The following is a 19506-nucleotide window of genomic DNA, read 5'->3' as shown; positions in this document are numbered from 1 at the left end:
ATACAAGCTGTACACTGACTAGTTTACATTGTCTGAAAGTGTCATATCTTCACTGTTGTCCCATGAAAAGATATAATAAAGTATTTACAAAAAAGTGAGGGGTGTACTCACTTTTGTGAGGTACTGTTTATGTTATACATGATATATGTTGATACAGGATCAAAGTGGATCTGTACTTGAACTTTCAATGTAATAGATAATCTGAGGTCATTGTGATATGCAGAATCATAACACAAAAGGAGCCTCATAAAAATGTTTAACAGTGGCCCATAAAATACACTAAATATTGCAAAAGAATCACACAATTCAATGCAATCAAAATATAACAGTCATCTTTAAACATTGACCAATAATGCCTACAGAGGGGACTGGGCAGTCTAATGGTCTGGAATCCCTACAGATTTTATTTTTTTCTCCAGCCGTCTGGAGTTTTTTTTTTCCCGTCCACCCTGGCCACTGGACCTTACTCTTATTCTATGTTAATTAATGTTGACTTACTGTGTCTTTTATTTTTCTCTTCTTCATTATGTAAAGCACTTTGAGCTACTTTTTTGTATGAAAATGTGCTATATAAATAAATGTTGTTGTTGTTGTTGTACTGACTGTGCCCATACCACTATATGCAGTTCAAAGTGTGTGGCTTACTACCTTTATGCCGCTTGGCTATAATGTCTAAGGAATTAATTGTCTCTGTTTTGCTAGGCACAATACTAAAATGCTTTAATACGTTTTATTAATACAAAAATCTTGGACTTAAGAATCAGTACACAGGTTGCTTTTACCATCCTTAACATGACACTGAAAAATCATGTTATCCCTTTTGCTGCAAAGCTTCAGAAATACTTAATTGATTACCAATCCTCAGTAATTGTTGTCGCAGGAGAAAAATATTTATCATTATCATATTTTCTACATAGTATGCAAAGTCAGCTTATTGTGGACTGTACTTTATATATACATACACACACTCTGACTAAGCCATTCCAGTACACTGATTTTTTTGATAATTATTATTTTAATGTTAAGTAACATGTGTCTCTTTGGCTATACAATATGTATTATCCGGCTGGTAGGTGAATCTTAATACAACCCCCCGCGTGCTGAAAAAGATTTTATGTTATTCTTTGCTGTATTAACTACGTCTTTAACTTCATGGTGTGTATGCAATGACACAGAAGCATATACACATAGCATGATAGTACTTCAATTTATTTCTGAGTGATCTATACAATTTTGCTTTAACTAAGGTATTTCACCATCAAATATTCTGCAAACTTGCAAAGGAATATTTTTTAATTTAGGTAAAATGTGCTACATTTATAAAAATATACAGGTTGAAGTATGTGTGATGAAGAATTAGCTTCAAATGTTGTCACACATTTGCAGCAACCAAACATTACATGGACATTTCTAGGAAATCACAAACAAAAACTGTTCTTTGAAACAAAGAGTAGGCTGCAATATGGATATGGAAACCATTTCCATTTGAAATCTGCCACATTGCATTTGATGTATGACATAATTGCTGGTCTGGAAGCCACAACGCGACTAGCAACCTCTAGTGTTTGATTTTAATTTGAATGATTTATCTCTAGAAAAAAGCAATAAAATAAATAAGTGAACAAATGTCAGGCTATTTATACATATTATTTTATTTGCAAAACAAACAAAATACTCAAATTAAGAAAAAAAGAAATGTGTAGGCCATCACGTAATTCATTAGATCTTAGATGAAACATACACTGTAGTCAGGATCTGAGGGTGAAGCTCTCTTTTTATAAGCCATGTGCTCACATGAACTGGTACTAATCTGTTAAAGTATTTGCTACATATAATGAGGCCTCTTTGTATGAATCTTTCATATGAATATTTATATTTTTATGTTCTATAGAATACTCATGTCATAATTCTAAATACAAATAAATTAAACATCATCTGGAACAAGTAATGAAAACAGTAAGGCCTTCTGTGAATTTCCATCCAGATGCTATGCAACTACCTGACCTTGATACAAGTGCATAAAATACTAAGGCTGGAAGTTTGAAAGAGTAACAATGCCAGAAGGTCTCACAGATGATGGGATTTATTTTTATACATTTAAGCATCAAAAATGTCACTACTAAATATATGCAAACAGAGGAAAGTCCCATGGCCCGTTTTGGTTTCAGTTGTCTAAATATGTATTTGGATTTAATTAGTTTCTTAAGTTACATACTATATTTTTAGTGTTTAATTTCTAAAATTTCATTTTCACTTACCTTAAAATTCCACCCATGCATGAACCCACATAAATTGTGTTAAACAAATTTTTGCATAATCAAGGCAGACCCATTCAAAACATGAGGGAGAATGTTTTTCACATTTTTAAATCTCTTTTGTAAATTTTTAATCTTATTACAATTTCCATCCCTTAGTTGAATGTATTTTTCACTTTTTTGCTTTTAAACATAATTTTGTAAAAGAACTTGCTCATGTTAAAAGTTTCAGCCTGAAAAGCAGCAAGACTAAGTATAATATCCTTAAAATTAATTCCGTTTTAATTTTAAATACCACATAAATTAAAACTGTCTGATGTATTGTTATACTTATTATAATTTATCATTGTGCAACTGTCCAATATTATGTGCAGGTCTCAATCAACATGAAAACAGTTATGATCTATGATCTAGAGTATTGGTTCTCAAAGTCTATTGCATACAGTTTATAAGCCCTAAATAGAGTAAATAGCAAATTAACCAGTTCTAAGCATACTTTATAATACTGAATCCAAATATTAAGTAAGACTTTTTTCTATTAGGCTTAGTTTTCTCGTAATGCCACCTTCACATTTTCATGAGTTGGTGCAATCAAAGAATATAAATACAAATAAAGTAATTAATAAATAATTTCCCTCAAATATGAATCACTATCACACTTTTTTTTCCCTTTAATTCAGTTATGGAGACTCCTGGCTGAGTGGCAATTTTTTTTACTGACTCCTAAAAAGTAAGTTTAAAAGCAGACTTTCTCCATAATACAAATACATTTCCTTCTCTGTTATATAAATGTTTCGATGGAACAGAGATGCCAACATTAGGAAAGGTGTTATTGTTGGCAGGTCAGTGAAGTGTTAAAAGATAAGTGATTTGTGTTGAATGTGTTAAATGAAGTCAAGGAAGTTGCTTGCAGAGCTTCAAAAGTATATGTGCAAACCTTTGGGAAAATCTTTGGGCTGAAAACTACCTAGAAAGAGTCAGTGATCTTATCAGGTTGTACCAAACAATGTGGTGCAAAACATCATTAATGATTCATATCTTGGATTCTCAATTAGACTTTTTCCCGGAAAACCATGGCGCAGTCAGATTAATGAAAATGGCAAGCGATTTCAACAAGAAATTTCCAACATAGAAAAGTGTTACAAAAGCAAGTGAAGTCACAGTATGCTGGCTGACTACTGCTGGAATTTGAAAGACAGACGTACCTGAGGTGAAGTACTGAAGGAAATCAAAAACGTGAGTTTTAGATTATATATTTCTCACTTTAATAAGTATGTAAATATTCAATATTTTCAAATTTAAGTTTCATATCACTGAAAAACCTTACTTGAAATAAAAATTCTAAAAACATATTTAGATTTAGTATACAGAATAAGATTTAGGTATTTTCACCCTTGGGTCAAAATATTGTTTTATTTATTAGTGTTATTTGTAATTGAATATTTAAAATGGTTTCATTGTTATTTTTCAATAAACAAATTTTGTAGAACATCTGTAAAATAAACAATGCATTTCCAGATTGTAATATAACACATATTGTAAAAGGAGAATCTCAACAGTTAGAGTCTGCACAGGTTTTATAGACTTTCACAAATTTGACACAAATATGGCTTGTCCTCTACTCACCTCAGAAATTGCAGCACTGAATACAGAGAATGAGATCTAGCCACCTTTGAAACACCTTTCTAAACAACTTCATCAAAACTCTTAATACGGAAATAAATAATTTCAACTCTGAATAGCTTGAATAAAAAGTTGTAATGCAGTCCATTGTCCTACCTAGACAATCAAATAAACTCTACAGTTTTCTTAGGCATTAAAACTGGCCTACTACTGTCTAGTAGCTTCTAAACAGATTACTGAAATTATCTTATCATAACTGGATGTCTTTTTTCTTTTTTTGTCTTATGTGTTTGATCTCTCTGGTGGAACTGGAAGCTGTCATTTTGTTTCAAACTATTTAACAGGCAATTATTGTTTTTAACTCTTATTAGTTATGAGTTATTTTCAACAATTGACTTTTGCAGTGTTCAGTATCTTTATGAATTACTCATTATGAGTTTTAAAGGCTGAGGTGTCAAATTTGCTTAAGTGTTATTTCACACCAATGCCCTTCACTACCTCTTGATCTTCCATAGCTCCTTTCATGCAGCTCCATGCACTCTTATCCGCCTGATGTACTTGCGTGCATATCCACACGATGCTGGTTTTGGCTTACACGGCTCACGTCATATAAGAGATATGTGATAACTTTTCCCTAAACAGAAAATGCTCTGAACCACAATAAATTTTCGCATGCTTTTGAAAATGCAGAGAAAGGTTGCAGATGAGATGAAAAATATATATGGTAATGCTTTAACATGGCACTGGCATGTTGTAAGCCATAGTTTCAATAGAGTTCTACTGGGATACTGCTACAAAAGAGGAAAAAAGTAAAAAAAAAGTATTACAGTATTTAAAAAATATATAACAATTGTTCAACAACATTAACTTCAAAATAAATATAAAATGATACACATTATTTAATTCAACATACTTGCTATATTTACAAACCATTTCCTAATTTCTTTTAATAATATATTTAAAAAGTACAGTAGTAATAACCTCATGTCCAATAATTTAATTGTAAGCATTATTACTTTTTCATGGTTCCAATTAGTTCAGTTAATTGACATACATTATTTGATGCAGCTCACAACAGAAGTCAAGGTTCTAACCATTTAGGACAAATTGTTTTTCTACTATGAATAGAAAGCAACCTTAGATAATTCTCCTTTTCCTATATACACTGCCATACAATGCATTTACAATTTTCATTTAAGATACTTAATGTGGGGAGGCAGATTAGAGCATCACACACTGGCATTACACATAACATCTATAATTGCTACTGGAATTATCTGTGATAATTCACTTCTGGGATTTTAAAAGATCATCAAGTGATAGAAATTATTTTTCTTTAACTAAATCTCTGTTACACTAAAACAAATTTTTTAGAATATCCCGCCTTAGCTTTGTTAATCTGTCAAAATCAATTTTCTGAATTGACAGAAAGTTTGCCACTCAGAAACAGAATCTGAAATTTATCTGCTACAAAGATAAAAACAGACAAACACATAATATATATATATATATAATATTTATATTTATATATTTATTATATATATAATAAATATACAGTGCATCTGGAAAGTATTCACAGTGCATGACTTTTTCCACATTTTGCTATGTTACAGCCTTATTCCAAAATGGAATAAATTCATTTTTTTCCTCAGAATTCTACACACAACACCCCATAGTGACAACATGAAAAAAGTTTACTTGAGGTTTTTGCAAATTTATTCAAAATAAAAAAAAATGAGAAAGCACATGTACATAAGTATTAACAGCCTTTGCCATGAAGCTCAAAATTGAGTTCAGGTACATCCTGTTTCCCCTGATCATCCTTGAGATGTTTCTGCAGCTTAATTGGAGTCCACCTGTGGTAAATTCTGTTGATCGGACACGATTTGGAAAGCCACACACCTGTCTATATAAGGTCCCACAGTTCATGTCAGAGCACAAACCAAGCATGAAGTCAAAGGAATTGTCTGTAGACCTCTGAGACAGGACTGTCTCGAGGCACAAATCTGGGGAAGGTTACAAAAAAAATTCTGCTGCTTTGAAGGTCCCAATGAGCACAGTGGCCTCCATCATCTGTAAGTGGAAGAAGTTCGAAACCACCAGGACTCTTCCTAGTGCTGGCTGGCCATCTAAACTGAGCGATCGGGGGAGAAGGGCCTTAGTCAGGGAGGTGACCAAGAACCCAATGGTCACTCTGTCAGAGCTCCAGAGGTCCTCTGTGGAGAGAGGGGAACCTTCCAGAAGGACAACCATCAATGCAGCAATCCACCAATCAGGAGTGGCCAGATGGAAGCCACTCCTTAGTAAAAAGGCACATGGCAGCCCGTCTGGAGTTTGTCAAAAGGCACCTGAGGTACTCTCAGACCATGAGAAACAAAATTCTCTGGTCTGATGAGACAAAGATTGAACTCTTTGGTGTGAATGCCAGGCGTCACGTTTGGAGGAAACCAGTCACCGCTCATCACCGGGCTAATACCATCCCTACAGTGAAGCATGGTGTTGGCAGCATCATGCTGTGGGGATGTTTTTCAGCAGCAGGAACTGGGAGACTAGTCAGGATAAAGGGAAAGATGACTGCAGCAATGTACAGAGACATCCTGTATGAAAACCTGCTCCAGAGCGCTCTTGACCTCAGACTGGGGAGATGGTTCATCTTTCACCAGGACAATGAGCCTAAGCACACAGCCAAGATATCAAAGGAGTGGCTTCAAGACAACTCTGTGAATGTCCTTGAGTGGCCCAGCCAGAGCCCAGACTTGAATCCGATTGAACATCTCTGGAGAGATCTTAAAATGGCTGTGCACAGATGCTTCCCGTCCAACCTGATGGAGCTTGAGAGGTGCTGCAAAGTGGAATCGGCGAAACTGGCCTAGGATATGTGTGCCAAGCTTGTGGCATCATATTCAAAAAGAATTGAGGCTGTAATTGCTGCCAAAGCTGCATCGACAAAGTATTGAGCAAAGGCTATGAATACTTATGTACATGTGATTTCTCAGATTTTCTATTTTTAATAAATTTGCAAAAACCTCAAGTAAACTTTTTCATGTGGTCATTATGGGGTGTTGTGTGTGAATTTAATCCATTTTGGAATAAGGCTGTAACATAACAAAATGTGGAAAAAGTGAATACTTTACAGATGCACTGTATATTAATACCGTGCGGTCATGTAGGCACAATATATATATAAAAAAAAAAGGCAGTGTGCTCCGCAGTTATTCTCTCAGGTGGGCGCTAGCATATTATAATCTCTTGGATTTATTCGATTTATACGACCAACATTATAAAATACCAGAAATTCTATGGTAAAATCAAGCCCCGACTAGTCCGCGGGAGAACCCATCCGCGATGTCACACACGTGCAAATAGGAGAACGTTTTATGGACCAAGCAAAGGTAATTCCACACCAGGCCAGGGGGTGGCAGGGTGCGCTAAACCGTCTCCCATTATCTCTACAGACCAGCTGCGGGAAAACCTGTCTGATTCAGAGTTGATGACGTCATTTCAGGTTCCGGCGCCCAGAAGAATGTCACTTCTGTTTCTGGCACCCAGGAGGTCGTTACTTCCGGCGCACAGACTGACGTCAAAAGAACATCACTTCCGGTCCGATCCCTTAAAGCTGCCATCTTTGCAAACCCTAACCAGTTCTGTTTTGGACTCAGTACTGTGAACATCTCTGTACTATTCAAAATCCTTTTGCAGCCAGGAATATTATACAGGTGGCTGCCCCAAACCTTTTTAACTGTGTCGAATCTGTTCATTTTCACAGCGAGTATATATGTCTTCAAGGTAGTGGCCATCATTAGCAATACGCTCTTCAAGATGATTTCTGAATACTTGCATGACTTGTTCAGCCATTTCAAGGGGAATAGTGGCGATTTCATGGCGAACAGTTTCCTTTCGGGGGGGTCAAGGTTTTGAGGTCAGTGTGTATACCTTAAGATAGCCCCACAAGAAGAAATTGCAAGGAGCGAAATCAGATGAAAGTGAAGGCCACCTGACATCGCCATGCAGGGAGATCAGTTTCCCTGGAAATATCTCCCGCAAAACTTGCATGGATCTCTTCACCGTATGAGCTATTGGTTCATCCTGTTTAAACCAGGTGTCCAACACATTCATTTCTGCCAGTTGGGGCTGCAAAAAGTTCTCTAGCTATTACATGTTCTGAAGTGACAGCGACCGTTGCTCTCCCCTCTTCAGTTCTATCTGTTAAAAGTAAGGGCCTAAAATGTCGAATTCTGCAATGGTGCACCAAACTAACACGTTCACTGTGCAGGGGTCTCTGATGAAGTTCACAGCTCTCTACGGCTCTCCCAGTCTCTCTCAGCAAGTTCCTGCACTACCATCATTTTGTATGGATGGAAATTAAGGTCCTCATGCTAAATCCTCCTCAAAGACATGTTGGAAATGTCTAAGGCAGAAGCATGTTTGCACGCTGAACATGTAACAGACTCATGCCCTTATAGCTTGGATGTTTTTAGGTGTTGATACAGTCCGAGGACGGCCTGAAGATTTTCTGTTCAATATTGTGCCCATCTGTCAAAATTTAGCCACCCACTGAAGAATTGTTTTCTGATTTGGGATGTCATCATTAGGAGGAATCCTGAAGTGCGTTTGGAAGGCGCGTTGCTAAATGATTATGGATTCGCTGTTTTTGAAAAATGCTTTGACAGCGAAAGCACGGTGTACACCAGACCAAGGCATGTTACCAACTGAAAACTACAAAGGTCCCCCACCCCAACCCACTCGGCTGCCCCTAACTCGCACAATGACCTTGAGAAATGTGGTATTTCATTTTGGCTCACCCTGTACTACTACTGAATATACATGTATCAGTCTGGGACTCTGCTAGAGCTTCCCCTTTTCACAGATTCTGTTCACAATTTTTATGCATAGAATTTCTAGTCACAGCCAAAGAGAGCTTAGGGTCCAGTTCAATGTACTAGGTTTAAGTATAATGGGATTACCTTCACGAGTGGGGGGGAAAACTGAGCAGATGGACAACACTAGAGTCAGAGTAGTGTCCACCATCATGCAGTCATTGTTCCAGTCAGTCGTGAAAAAAAAGGACATAAGTAGAAAGGTGAAGCTCTCTATTTATCGGTTCATCTATATTTCTACAATCACCTATTGTCACAAACTTTGGGTAGTGACTGAAGAACTAGATTGTGGATACAAGCAGAAAAAAGAATTTAATTTGCAGTGTGTCTGGGCTCAGTCTTAGTGACAGGGTGAGAAGCATAGACATTCAGGAGGAGCTTAAAGTGGAGCAGCTGTTCCTACACATTGAAAGGAGCCAATTGAGGTGGTTCTGACCCTAATAAGGTTGCCTCCTCGGGGAGGTGTTTCAGGCCTGTCCATTGGGAGGAGATTTTGGGGCAGACCCAGGAGGAGTTGGAGGAAGTGGTGGGGAAAAGGGATGTCTGGAAATCATTGCTTTGACTGCTACCGCTGCAACCTATATCCGGATAAGCATCAAAAAATGGACAAGTAGATGGATAGTCAGCTCTTTATAAAGTTTTCAATTATATTTAATTTATAATAAATGACTTATATTTTTTCATATTGCCTAGTCAAGTGTAAAGCTGCTTGAATACTTTTCACCTCCCGTTATCTGTACATCCTTGATGAACTATTCAATTTACTTAAGTATCATCAATGATTCAAAACAACAAAGCTGGTCAGGTCAGAGTAAACATCACTAACCTAGTTTGTATTCAGCAATACTGTTATGAGTTTCTGTAAACTTACCATATGGCCAGCAAAAAAGACTGCCCTCATTCTCTTTCTGACTATAGAGTTACCAGTCAACTAAAACATTTTTGACTTTTAAGGTCTTCTAGTGTATGGCTTATCAACTCTGTCCTGGAATCACTTCCAGTTTCAGGGAAGGTCCATATCACTTGGAGCTTCCAAGCCAAAACTGTCACCTGGCCACCCCCACGACCACTGCACTACTGAAGATCTGCTGCATCTTAAGAGAGCTAGGACTTCTTCTCCTCTCTAAAGAACCAGACTGTCTCCACAATACCTTTTAGGAACTGTCTGTTGTCTCTACGAGGTCAGGTGTAGTTGTATTGCCCACTTCTCAGTTCCTAAAGGCAAGTCCACTGCACTAGTGCCCAAAAAATAAGGATTCCGAGTCATCAAAAACATGCATTGCCTGTCTACCAACAATGTTCTAAAGGGATGTAGTTTTAACAATCAGTGTAGACTTTTGTTTCTGTGTCTCTCTCTCTCTCTCTCCTAAGGCCTTGGTAAACCTTTCTCCTTTCCTGTGCTACTTTGTTGCCACTTCTAAACCTGGTTACCACTTGTCAGGCAGGTGATGCTCCACTATACTGTATATAAATATACATGGACAAATGAACATACATGCACTGTACATTTTTATATATGTGAGCCAATAACAGCATATAATTATATACAATGTTGGTCTTTTTTCTGTTTAATACTTTTTACTTTCTTGTATACGTAGCATAGAGATAGTATAGTAATCGCAAAAAAATTTCGAACTTGAGATTTTGATGAATATCCATGTCTCATGCACTCCTGAACACGTTTTGACCATATTTGCAATTATGTGTGTGTATGTGTGTGCGCCTCTGTCTTTCTGAATGCTTTGAGCTAGGTAAATGATATTTGGGATATGGGTGCTATATCAAAATGTTAGTTTTCTATAAACTTTTGGGCAACATACGTCAACCAGAAGTGGCACTCTACTGAACACATTTCAAAAAATTTCAAATAAAGTGGTACACAATTTAAATAAACAATTAATAGAAATTGTGTATAGTAGTTTGTCATGTGAACCAACATTATAAGAAGAGAAAAATAATTGAAATTTTATATTTTTGTTAGTTAGGGTATAGAATTTCACCTTAACTGGATAACTGAAAATGATATATTAACAGGTATCAGCACTATTACATATGCATTACTACCATTATATAAATAGAGATAAATAATTAAAATTTTGTATTAGCATTTGGCCTTGATCAGGTGACTGGAAGAGGTATATTACTGAGCATAAAAAACAAACAGATTTTAAACTTCAGTTTGATCGGATTACTGGATAGTAGTTATTTGCTATATAAACAAGTATAAGGATTTATGCTTTACTTGTGGTGCTTTATAAAAGATTGGCAAATTGGCATTCATCAATGCTCTTAACAAAATAACTAACTATAGTTAGTATTTGGAAGTATACTTCCAATGTTTGGTATAGATAATTTTTTTACCCAGAACTAAGAATTTTCTAGAATTTACCTCACCACTTTGATTGACTGACAACATTTTAATATGCTTTCTTGACAGCTTATTCTGTGATATTGTTGAAGCAGGTTTATCTGTTAAATGATCATATTTCAACATTTAGGTACTTGTTACTGTCTTTCTTAAGGCAAATTATGTTCCACAATTGTTTTGAGCTGGGATTTATTGAAATTTTCTTTTTGATTTTTTTGATTGTGTGCTCAAAATACAGTACTTTTAGTGATTTAATAGTGTTTCTGAAATTTTCTTCATTGTGCTGGTTCTAAATTTCCACAAAAGGTGATTAATTCAATGGTGAAGTTATTTGTGTTGAATATGTATCATGTATGACTGGCTACATATGAAAACTAACAGATGGTAACTTTGTTTTTCATTTTTACTTGTTACTATGTCAATGAATGAAATTTGTTTTATCGGTAATAGCAGTGGTTGTTTGAACTAATTTAATAAATAATGTTATGATCAATGAAATCATTGTTTTAAACATTTTCCAGTAAGAGATCATTTTAAAGTATAGAAATTCTTTACAACTTTTAAATTTACATACCGTACCTTTCTGATTTGTGCTACGCATTTATTTCTTTGCCCTTGCGTTTAATTACATAAATTGCATTTCATATATGTTTTGATCTTTTATCAATTTTCTACTTTTTGCGAATTAATTGACATTTCCGTATTTTTGGATTGCCTTAACTTTTCTTTTTAATGCCTACATTTATTTTGTTATTCGAAAATGTAAACAGCATCACAAAGGAAGAAGAAAATTAATCAGTTGCATACACATTTACACTATGATTATTCATATAAGCAGAATGAAAGGCCAAGAATAATATATACTTTTGGGAATATCTAATTATTAATCTTATTTACGAACAGTTTATTAAATACATTACACATATTATTATGTTTAACTGTAATGTAACTTATCAACAATGCAAAGAAATTACATGGTACAAACATAAAATGACACCGTAATTGGCAATTTATCTAATTAGGTAAAAGAACTTTCAATTAAACTTGAAATCTGAATAGTGTCAGGGATGCCAGGGGCCATGACCCGGCCGGGACGCCAGGAGGGACCGGAAGAGGGTCAGAGCCCTGCCTGGACCACGGGGTTCGCCTTCCGGGTTGCTTTGGGAGCCACGGGTCAAGGGCTTGGAAGCTCTTCCCTGTAGGGGCCCGTGGCCACCGCCAGGAGGCGCCCCAATGCCTTGGGGACTTGTTTCCCCAGCACTCCTGCCACACCAGGAAGTGCTGGGGGGAAGATTTATGACGGCGCCGGAGAGCAGCCGGGAGGACAGCCGGCATTTCCGCCACACTTGGGCGTGGCCAGAAGATTGCCGGGAACACCTGGGGCTCATCCGGGTCCTCCATAAAGGGCCGTCTCCCTTCATTCAGGGCTGGAGTCGGGTGGAAGGAGGACGAAGCAGTGGAGAGTGGAGGCGGCCCGAAGAAAGGCATTGTGGCCAGGACATTGAGTATTTGGGGTTTTGTGCACGTGACTAGGTCTTTGTGACCAGTGAACTGGGGTCTTTGTGACCAATGGACTGGGGTCTTGGTGACCATAATAATTGTAAATATTTTGTAAATAAACGTGTGGTGGTGTGATAACAACATGTCCGCCTGTCTGTGCCCGGTGCCGTTCACATCTGGTACGCTTCCCAAGTTGACATATTCATACTATTATTATGTAATCACTATGTATACGAGAAAGTCGAGTAGAGAACACCCCAGATTTTTACAGTTATATGATAAAAAATAATTCCTAGTTCAAGATGACCTTACCTGTCATTGTCACTCGATTCAATCCTCTTGGAATTTTCTTCTGTTCAGACAAACACTTTGTTCTAGACAACTCTTGATTTTTCACGGCACTACAAAAATATAATAAGCACAATAAGAATCTCTTTATGGTATATACATTTTTCCCTACATGTTGATAACTATTGCACCTGTTAAGATGAAATAACAAAACAAAATTACTTTGTCCACCCCAGAACGAACCTACACTGTAAACCTAACATACAACACCCACCTCCATATATTTAGCAGGCAGGAAGCCCTTTTACTAAGCCCATGTCCATTGCAAGGCCAAGCGGGCACATACATCCCCTTCTTGGAACTGCCAAATGTAAATGCTTGAATTTTGGGATGTAGAAGAAAAACTCTTTAACACTTACAGGAATCTGCATGAAGTATGGGAAAACATACAATCTCCAAACGGTTAACAACACAGCCTAAATCAGGTGACTGCTATATTTTCGTGTCCTTAGGTAGCATAACAAATCCTGTAACATATCTCCATTCTCTAAAACGGCTTATCCAGGCAAGGCGCAGGGGAGGAACAATGCAGTATTATTGTTAAAAGCGCCATTTGTTGGTTAAATTCGCAAGAACAGACAGTGATGTTAAATGAATTAATATGCGCAAAACAAAATAATTTCACATCCCTGGATGGCTGTTGAATAACAGGAGGTGTTACGTTGCCAAAGAAAACTGTCCTTGGGCAGTCACCTCAAACTACTGTGACAGCTCATCCCACTGGCAGATATTTTGTTAAATAAAAGCAAAACAACTCCCATTTAAAGTGGCTTTTGTTATTTCTGTGCTAATTCCACTATGGAATAAATGCAGAAGTAAAACAACATAATTAATTTGTGCTTTAACAGGCTGTGATGTGACCAATCCCTGTGATCTGTTAGCTTGATCAATTTTACTGGTTTGCACTGGCAGGGACTAAGGGATCCGCGTCAGTGGCGGTAATATTCTATTTCAGGCCAATGGCAGCGTAAAGAAGGCGGCAGCCGCGAGGGCTGCGGAGGAAGAGACGCTGCAGCTCGAAGGTGCGGCAACAGCAAGGCTGCCGGCAAGCGCGCCGCCGCAGAAGGAGAGCCAAGATGGCGCGGACCGGAAGTCCCTCCCCCTGACAGGCACGCGATTGGACGGTGTGTCTTGTGTGCCCGCCGATGACTGTAGAGAGGCGGACCAAGGAATGTCCATCACGGGCAGGGGAGACCCGATTGGGCCGGAGGAGAAGGCCCACAGGAAGTGGCCGGCGTCGGAGGCCGACAGTCAGGTAGGCTCAGCCGGTTAACTTCCTGTCTTTGCCGGCTGCTTTGGCGGAGCTGGAGGCGTCCTTCAGCCCGCCGGGCAGCGTGTGTTGCAGGTGCTATGTGCCCTCCGGGCTGAGGTGCTGGTACTGGAGAGGAAGGCGCGCGCTGAGAACGTTTCAATCGACAACGGGACGGCGCGACGCTGGAATCTCCAGCCGGAGAGGTACGGCGGAGACGGTGAGTACAGCCGACTCCGTAAAGCATATGGGAGGGGCTGCTGAAAAAGGCTGTGATGACAATGATCAGTTCCGAGTAAGCAGCCCTCCGACAGGAGTGCGGCGCCGCGGACTGTATCGCGGGCAGGGGAGTCCGAGGGACGCTGAATGGACACGGGCTGCTAAGTGCCCGGGTCCTAGCGCCCGCCGCCCGAGTCGGCTGCGGTCTTGCGCCGACTATAGGGACGCAGACGGGACAGAGGCGCCTTTTATTCCATAAGGAGTCTCAAACCGTCATGGCGTCCCAGAGTGAAGGGAGGAATAAGAGGCTGGGTGCCGATTCCTCCGATATGTTACGGACGCAGACGGGAAAGGGGCTCGTGTTGATTAATACGGAGCCGCATATCGCCAAGGCGTCCAAAGTAAAGGGAGGATTAAGAGGCTGGGTGCCGATTCCTCCAATAAGGTGAGACGTTGCTGGGTGCACGCTGCGGCTGGCTGCCCTCTGGGAGAGCAGAGGGAATCCCTGAGGCCGGGCGGAGAGAGCTGGCGGTGCCGACGATTCCATCATCGAGGGACACGGAAGCCGCGGAGAGGGTGCCGATCAGGCAAGTGCCGGGTGCCGTTGGAGGGGAGAACGCTGCCCGCATGCGCGGCACGAGCTGGGTGCTTTGGCAGCGGTTCTGCCCCTGTATTCTCTTTTGTAGGGACGGACCCCGGGCGAGCTGAAGGAACCCTTCGGGCGGAACAGCCCTCTGATGTCGGGCCGCCTGCAGAATGATCTCTGTCGGTGCGCAGGTGCGCCACAGCTGGAGGAGCCAACGGGGAACGAAAGTGCCTCAGAACAAAGGGGCGTGGAGGTCTCGGAGGGGGTGCCGACCGAGGAGGCCCCGGGTGCCGGTAAAAGGGGGGAGCACAACCTGTGCGAGGCACAGGGATGCACCATGGGTTGGTGCTCAGATTGTGTCTCCGCCCCTGCCCCTGCTAGGAGTGCGGGGCCGACCCCGCTATCCTCGAAAGTGGGACCCGCTTGGGCTCTGCTGCCCTCGCGGGGACGGGTCGCTCTTACCCACGAGTGGTCTTAGCTGGCTGTGGGCACTGTCAGGGATGCCAGGGGCCATGACCCGCCGGGACGCCAGGAGGGACCGGAAGAGGGTCAGAGCCCTGCCTGGACCACGTGGGGTTCGCCTTCCGGGTTGCTTTGGGAGCCACGGGTCAAGGGCTTGGAAGCTCTTCCCTGTAGGGGCCCGTGGCCACCGCCAGGAGGCCCAATGCCTTGGGACTTGTTTCCCCAGCACTCCTGCCACCCCAGGAAGTGCTGGGGGGAAGATTTATGACGGCGCCCGGAGAGCAGCCGGGAGGACAGCCGGCATTTCCGCCACACTTGGGCGTGGCCAGAAGATTGCCGGGAACACCTGGGGCTCATCCGGTCCTCCATAAAGGGGACGTCTCCTTCATTCAGGGCTGGAGTCGGGTGGAAGGAGGACGGCAGTGGAGAGTGGAGGCGGCCAAGAAAGGCATTGTGGCCAGGACATTGAGTATTTGGGGTTTTGTGCACGTGACTAGGTCTTTGTGACCAGTGAACTGGGGTCTTTGTGACCAATGGACTGGGGTCTTGGTGACCATAATAATTGTAAATATTTTGTAAATAAACGTGTGGTGGTGTGATAACAACATGTCCGCCTGTCTGTGCCCGGGTGCCGTTCACAATAGGTACGTTTTGCTTCCCAAGTTGACATATTCATACTATTATTATGTAATCACTATGTATACGAGAAAGTCGAGTAGAGAACACCCCAGATTTTTACAGTTATATGATAAAAAATAATTCCTAGTTCAAGATGACCTTACCTGTCATTGTCACTCGATTCAATCCTCTTGGAATTTTCTTCTGTTCAGACAAACACTTTGTTCTAGACAACTCTTGATTTTTCACGGCACTACAAAAATATAATAAGCACAATAAGAATCTCTTTATGGTATATACATTTTTCCCTACATGTTGATAACTATTGCACCCTTCAAAAATTAAGATGAAATAACAAAACAAAATTACTTTAAATTTCCACCCCAGAACAGAACCTACACTGTAAACCTAACATACAACACCCACCTCCATATATTTAGACATAGGCAGGAAGCAGCCTTTTACTAAGCCCATGTCCATTGCAAGGCCAAGCCAAGCACACATACATCCCCTTCTTGGAACTGCCAATAAATGTAAATGCTTGAATTTTGGGATGTAGAAGAAAAACTCTTTAACACTTACAGGAATCTGCATGAAGTATGGGAAAAACATACAATCTCCAAACGGTTAACAACACAGTACATATTTCTAAATCAGGATGACTGGCTATATTTTCGTGTCCTTATTGGTAGCATAACAAATCCTGTAACATCCATCTTTTTATCCATTCTCTAAAACTGCTTATCCAGAGCAAGGTTGCAGGGAAGCTAGAACAATGTAGTATTATTGTTAAAAGATCAAACATTTGTTGGTTAAATTCAGTGGCTACAAGAACAGACAGTGATGTTAAATGAATTAATATGATTAAAATCAAAACAAAATAATTTCACATCCCTGGATGTGGCTGTTGAATAACATGGAAAAATGTTACGTTGCCAAAGAAAACTGTCCTTGGGCAGTCACCTCAAACTACTGTGACAGAACACACTGCAAAAAATGAAATCTAAGCAAGTGAAAAGTATTTATATAATGACATTATATCTTGCATTGATTATTGTAAGAATAACTGACTTATCAAAACGTTTGTATTTACGATTTTTTAGCTTACTTTAAAAAACCTTGTCAAGTAAATTTTGCTCATCCCACTGGCAGATATTTTTGTTAAATAAAAGCAAAACAACTCCCATTTAAAGTGGCTTTTGTTATTTCTGTGCTAATTCCACTATGGAATAAATGCAGAAGTAAAAACAACATAATTAATTTGTGCTTTAACAGCACTGTGATGTGACCAATCAGCTGTGAACTGTTATCTTGATCAATTTTACTGGTAGCACTTTGAATAACTAAGGTGAAATAATGAGGAGGTAATATTCATATTTCAGTACAATGCTAAAAATGCCATCTGTACAGTAAAGAAGGAAGTGCATTCGCCCTCTGATTGTAATAAACATAGCTATAGTTTCCCATCCATCCATTTTCTAACTGGCTTTTTCAGTTCATGGTTGCTGGGAGTAGGTACTGTACAATATTGGAATATCAAAATAAAATATGTGATTTGGAGTTGTATATAGAGGAGCATAATTATGACATTATAGTAATAACTGAAACATGGGTAAATAAAAGAAGGGAATGAGTATAACATAGAAGCATACAAATTTTGTAGGAAGAATAGACAGAACAGAAAAGGAGGTGAGGTTGCTGTTTATGTCAATCAGAATTTAAATTCAAGTCCTATTCAGTTGGACAATGAGGCCCTTAGTGATGAAATTTGGCTTCGCCTGGAAAGCATTAGGGAAAGAGTAGGAGTTTTCAGAAGTAATCAGTAAATGTTTAACACAGTATGTTAATGCACCAATGTGGGGTGGAGCCTGTCTGGATTTAGAATTTTGCAATAAACAGGGCAGAACTGAGGATGAAGAGGTGATTGAACAACTAGGGTCAAGTGACCATAATACAATACAATTCTCAGTGTTTCGGAAAAGTGTGAATGCAAAGCCTAAAACTGTTAACTTTGGTACAGCAAATTTTGACCAGATGCGGCAAAGTCCAAGGAGGATAGACTGGGTTAGGTTTTTAAGTATGGACATTCGAAGAGCAGTAGAACAAAAAAAAAAAAAAAAAGTAAGAAGGATTTAGGATTTGTGGTGGATTCTACACTGTCAACTTCAAAACAGTGACCATAAGCCATTAAGAAGGCTAACAAACAGAATGTTATATAACACAATGTGTAGAGTACAAGTAAAAGTTATGCTCAAGCATTATAATGAACTGGTGAGACCTCATCTAGACTATTGTGTACAGTTTTGGTCTTCAGGCTACAAATAAGACATAGCACTGCTAGAAAAAGTTTGAAGAGCAACTAGGCTGATTCCAGGGCTACAGGAGATAAATTATGAAGAAAGATTAAAAGAGCTGAGCTTTTGTAGTTTAAGCAAAAGAAGATTAAGAGGAGAAATGACTGAAGTGTTTAAAATTATGAAGGGAATTAGTACAGTGGATTGAGACTGTTATTTTAAAATTAGTTAATCAAGAACAGAGGGACACACCTGGAAGCTAGTTAAGGGAAAATTTTGCACAAACAGTCCAAAGACATGCAGGTTAGGTGCACTGGCGATCCTAAATTGTCCCTAGTGTGTGCATGCCCTGTTATGGCTCCAGCAGACCCCTGTGACCCTGTGTTAGGATATAGCGGATTGAAAATTGACTGACATTAGGAAGTTTTACTTTACACAGAGAACCATAGACACTTGGAATACGCTAACAAGTAGTAAGGTAGACAGTAGAACTTTAGGGACTTTCGAAAATAGACTTGATGTTTTTTTTTTTTTTAAAGAATTAAGTGGATAGGACTGGCAAGCTTCGTTGGGCTGAATGGCCTGTTCTCATCTAGATTGTTTTAATATATCTTTGTAATGAGTCAAACCCAATAACCTGAAATGGGCAGATCACTATAGCTCACCTTCCTAAGCATAAAGTGGCTGATAAAAGGATAGGCCAATATCACTCCCTGAAGTGCCCTGCCGTACATCCCTTTTTGAAATAATCAGCTCTAAGAGAGAAGTGAATGTATGGCGTGTATGGAAAAAACCCAGTTATAAAGCAGGGAAAACTATATTACAAAAAAAGAAAGACAAGATGAAAAAAAGCAACGATCCAATTCCTCCCCCTCAACACACAATAACTCCCTATACATGTAAATGGAAAAAAAAAATTATATATTGCGTATGGCTGACACATGTTCAAGTCCAGCAAACATGTTTCCCTTTGCTGCCCACTACACAGCACAGTACAGTACACAAGTAGCACAACACGGCTATATCTTCCTTTCTCTGCCACCTCCACTCCTCTCCCAGCAATCTTTGTCCACCTCCTTCCATGCTCCAGGTGCTCTTCTTCCGGCA

General features: G+C 39.6%; 2 protein-coding genes across 2 annotated transcripts in view; both read right to left on the bottom strand.

The window, feature by feature from the left end:
* LOC120532886 (SMC5-SMC6 complex localization factor protein 1-like) overlaps nt 1-13018 on the bottom strand; it is a 50319-nt gene extending 37301 nt beyond the window's left edge. Inside the window, exon 1 of the mRNA XM_039759353.1 lies at nt 12936-13018. Coding sequence (XP_039615287.1) covers nt 12936-12942 — 7 coding nt within the window. The 5' untranslated portion in view covers nt 12943-13018. The remainder of the gene's footprint in view (nt 1-12935) is intronic.
* Nucleotides 13019-13079: 61 nt separating this feature from the next.
* LOC120532078 (SMC5-SMC6 complex localization factor protein 1-like) overlaps nt 13080-19506 on the bottom strand; it is a 91923-nt gene continuing 85496 nt past the window's right edge. Inside the window, exons 16-17 of the mRNA XM_039757983.1 lie at nt 16270-16358; nt 13080-13102 (exon numbers count right to left, since the gene is read on the bottom strand). Of these exons, the coding sequence (XP_039613917.1) occupies nt 13080-13102; nt 16270-16358 (112 nt within the window). The remainder of the gene's footprint in view (nt 13103-16269; nt 16359-19506) is intronic.

This window comes from Polypterus senegalus, chromosome 7, assembly GCF_016835505.1.
Source record: "Polypterus senegalus isolate Bchr_013 chromosome 7, ASM1683550v1, whole genome shotgun sequence".
Classification (NCBI taxonomy): Eukaryota; Metazoa; Chordata; class Cladistia; order Polypteriformes; family Polypteridae; genus Polypterus; species Polypterus senegalus.
This window is presented reverse-complemented; position numbering and strand designations above follow the sequence as displayed.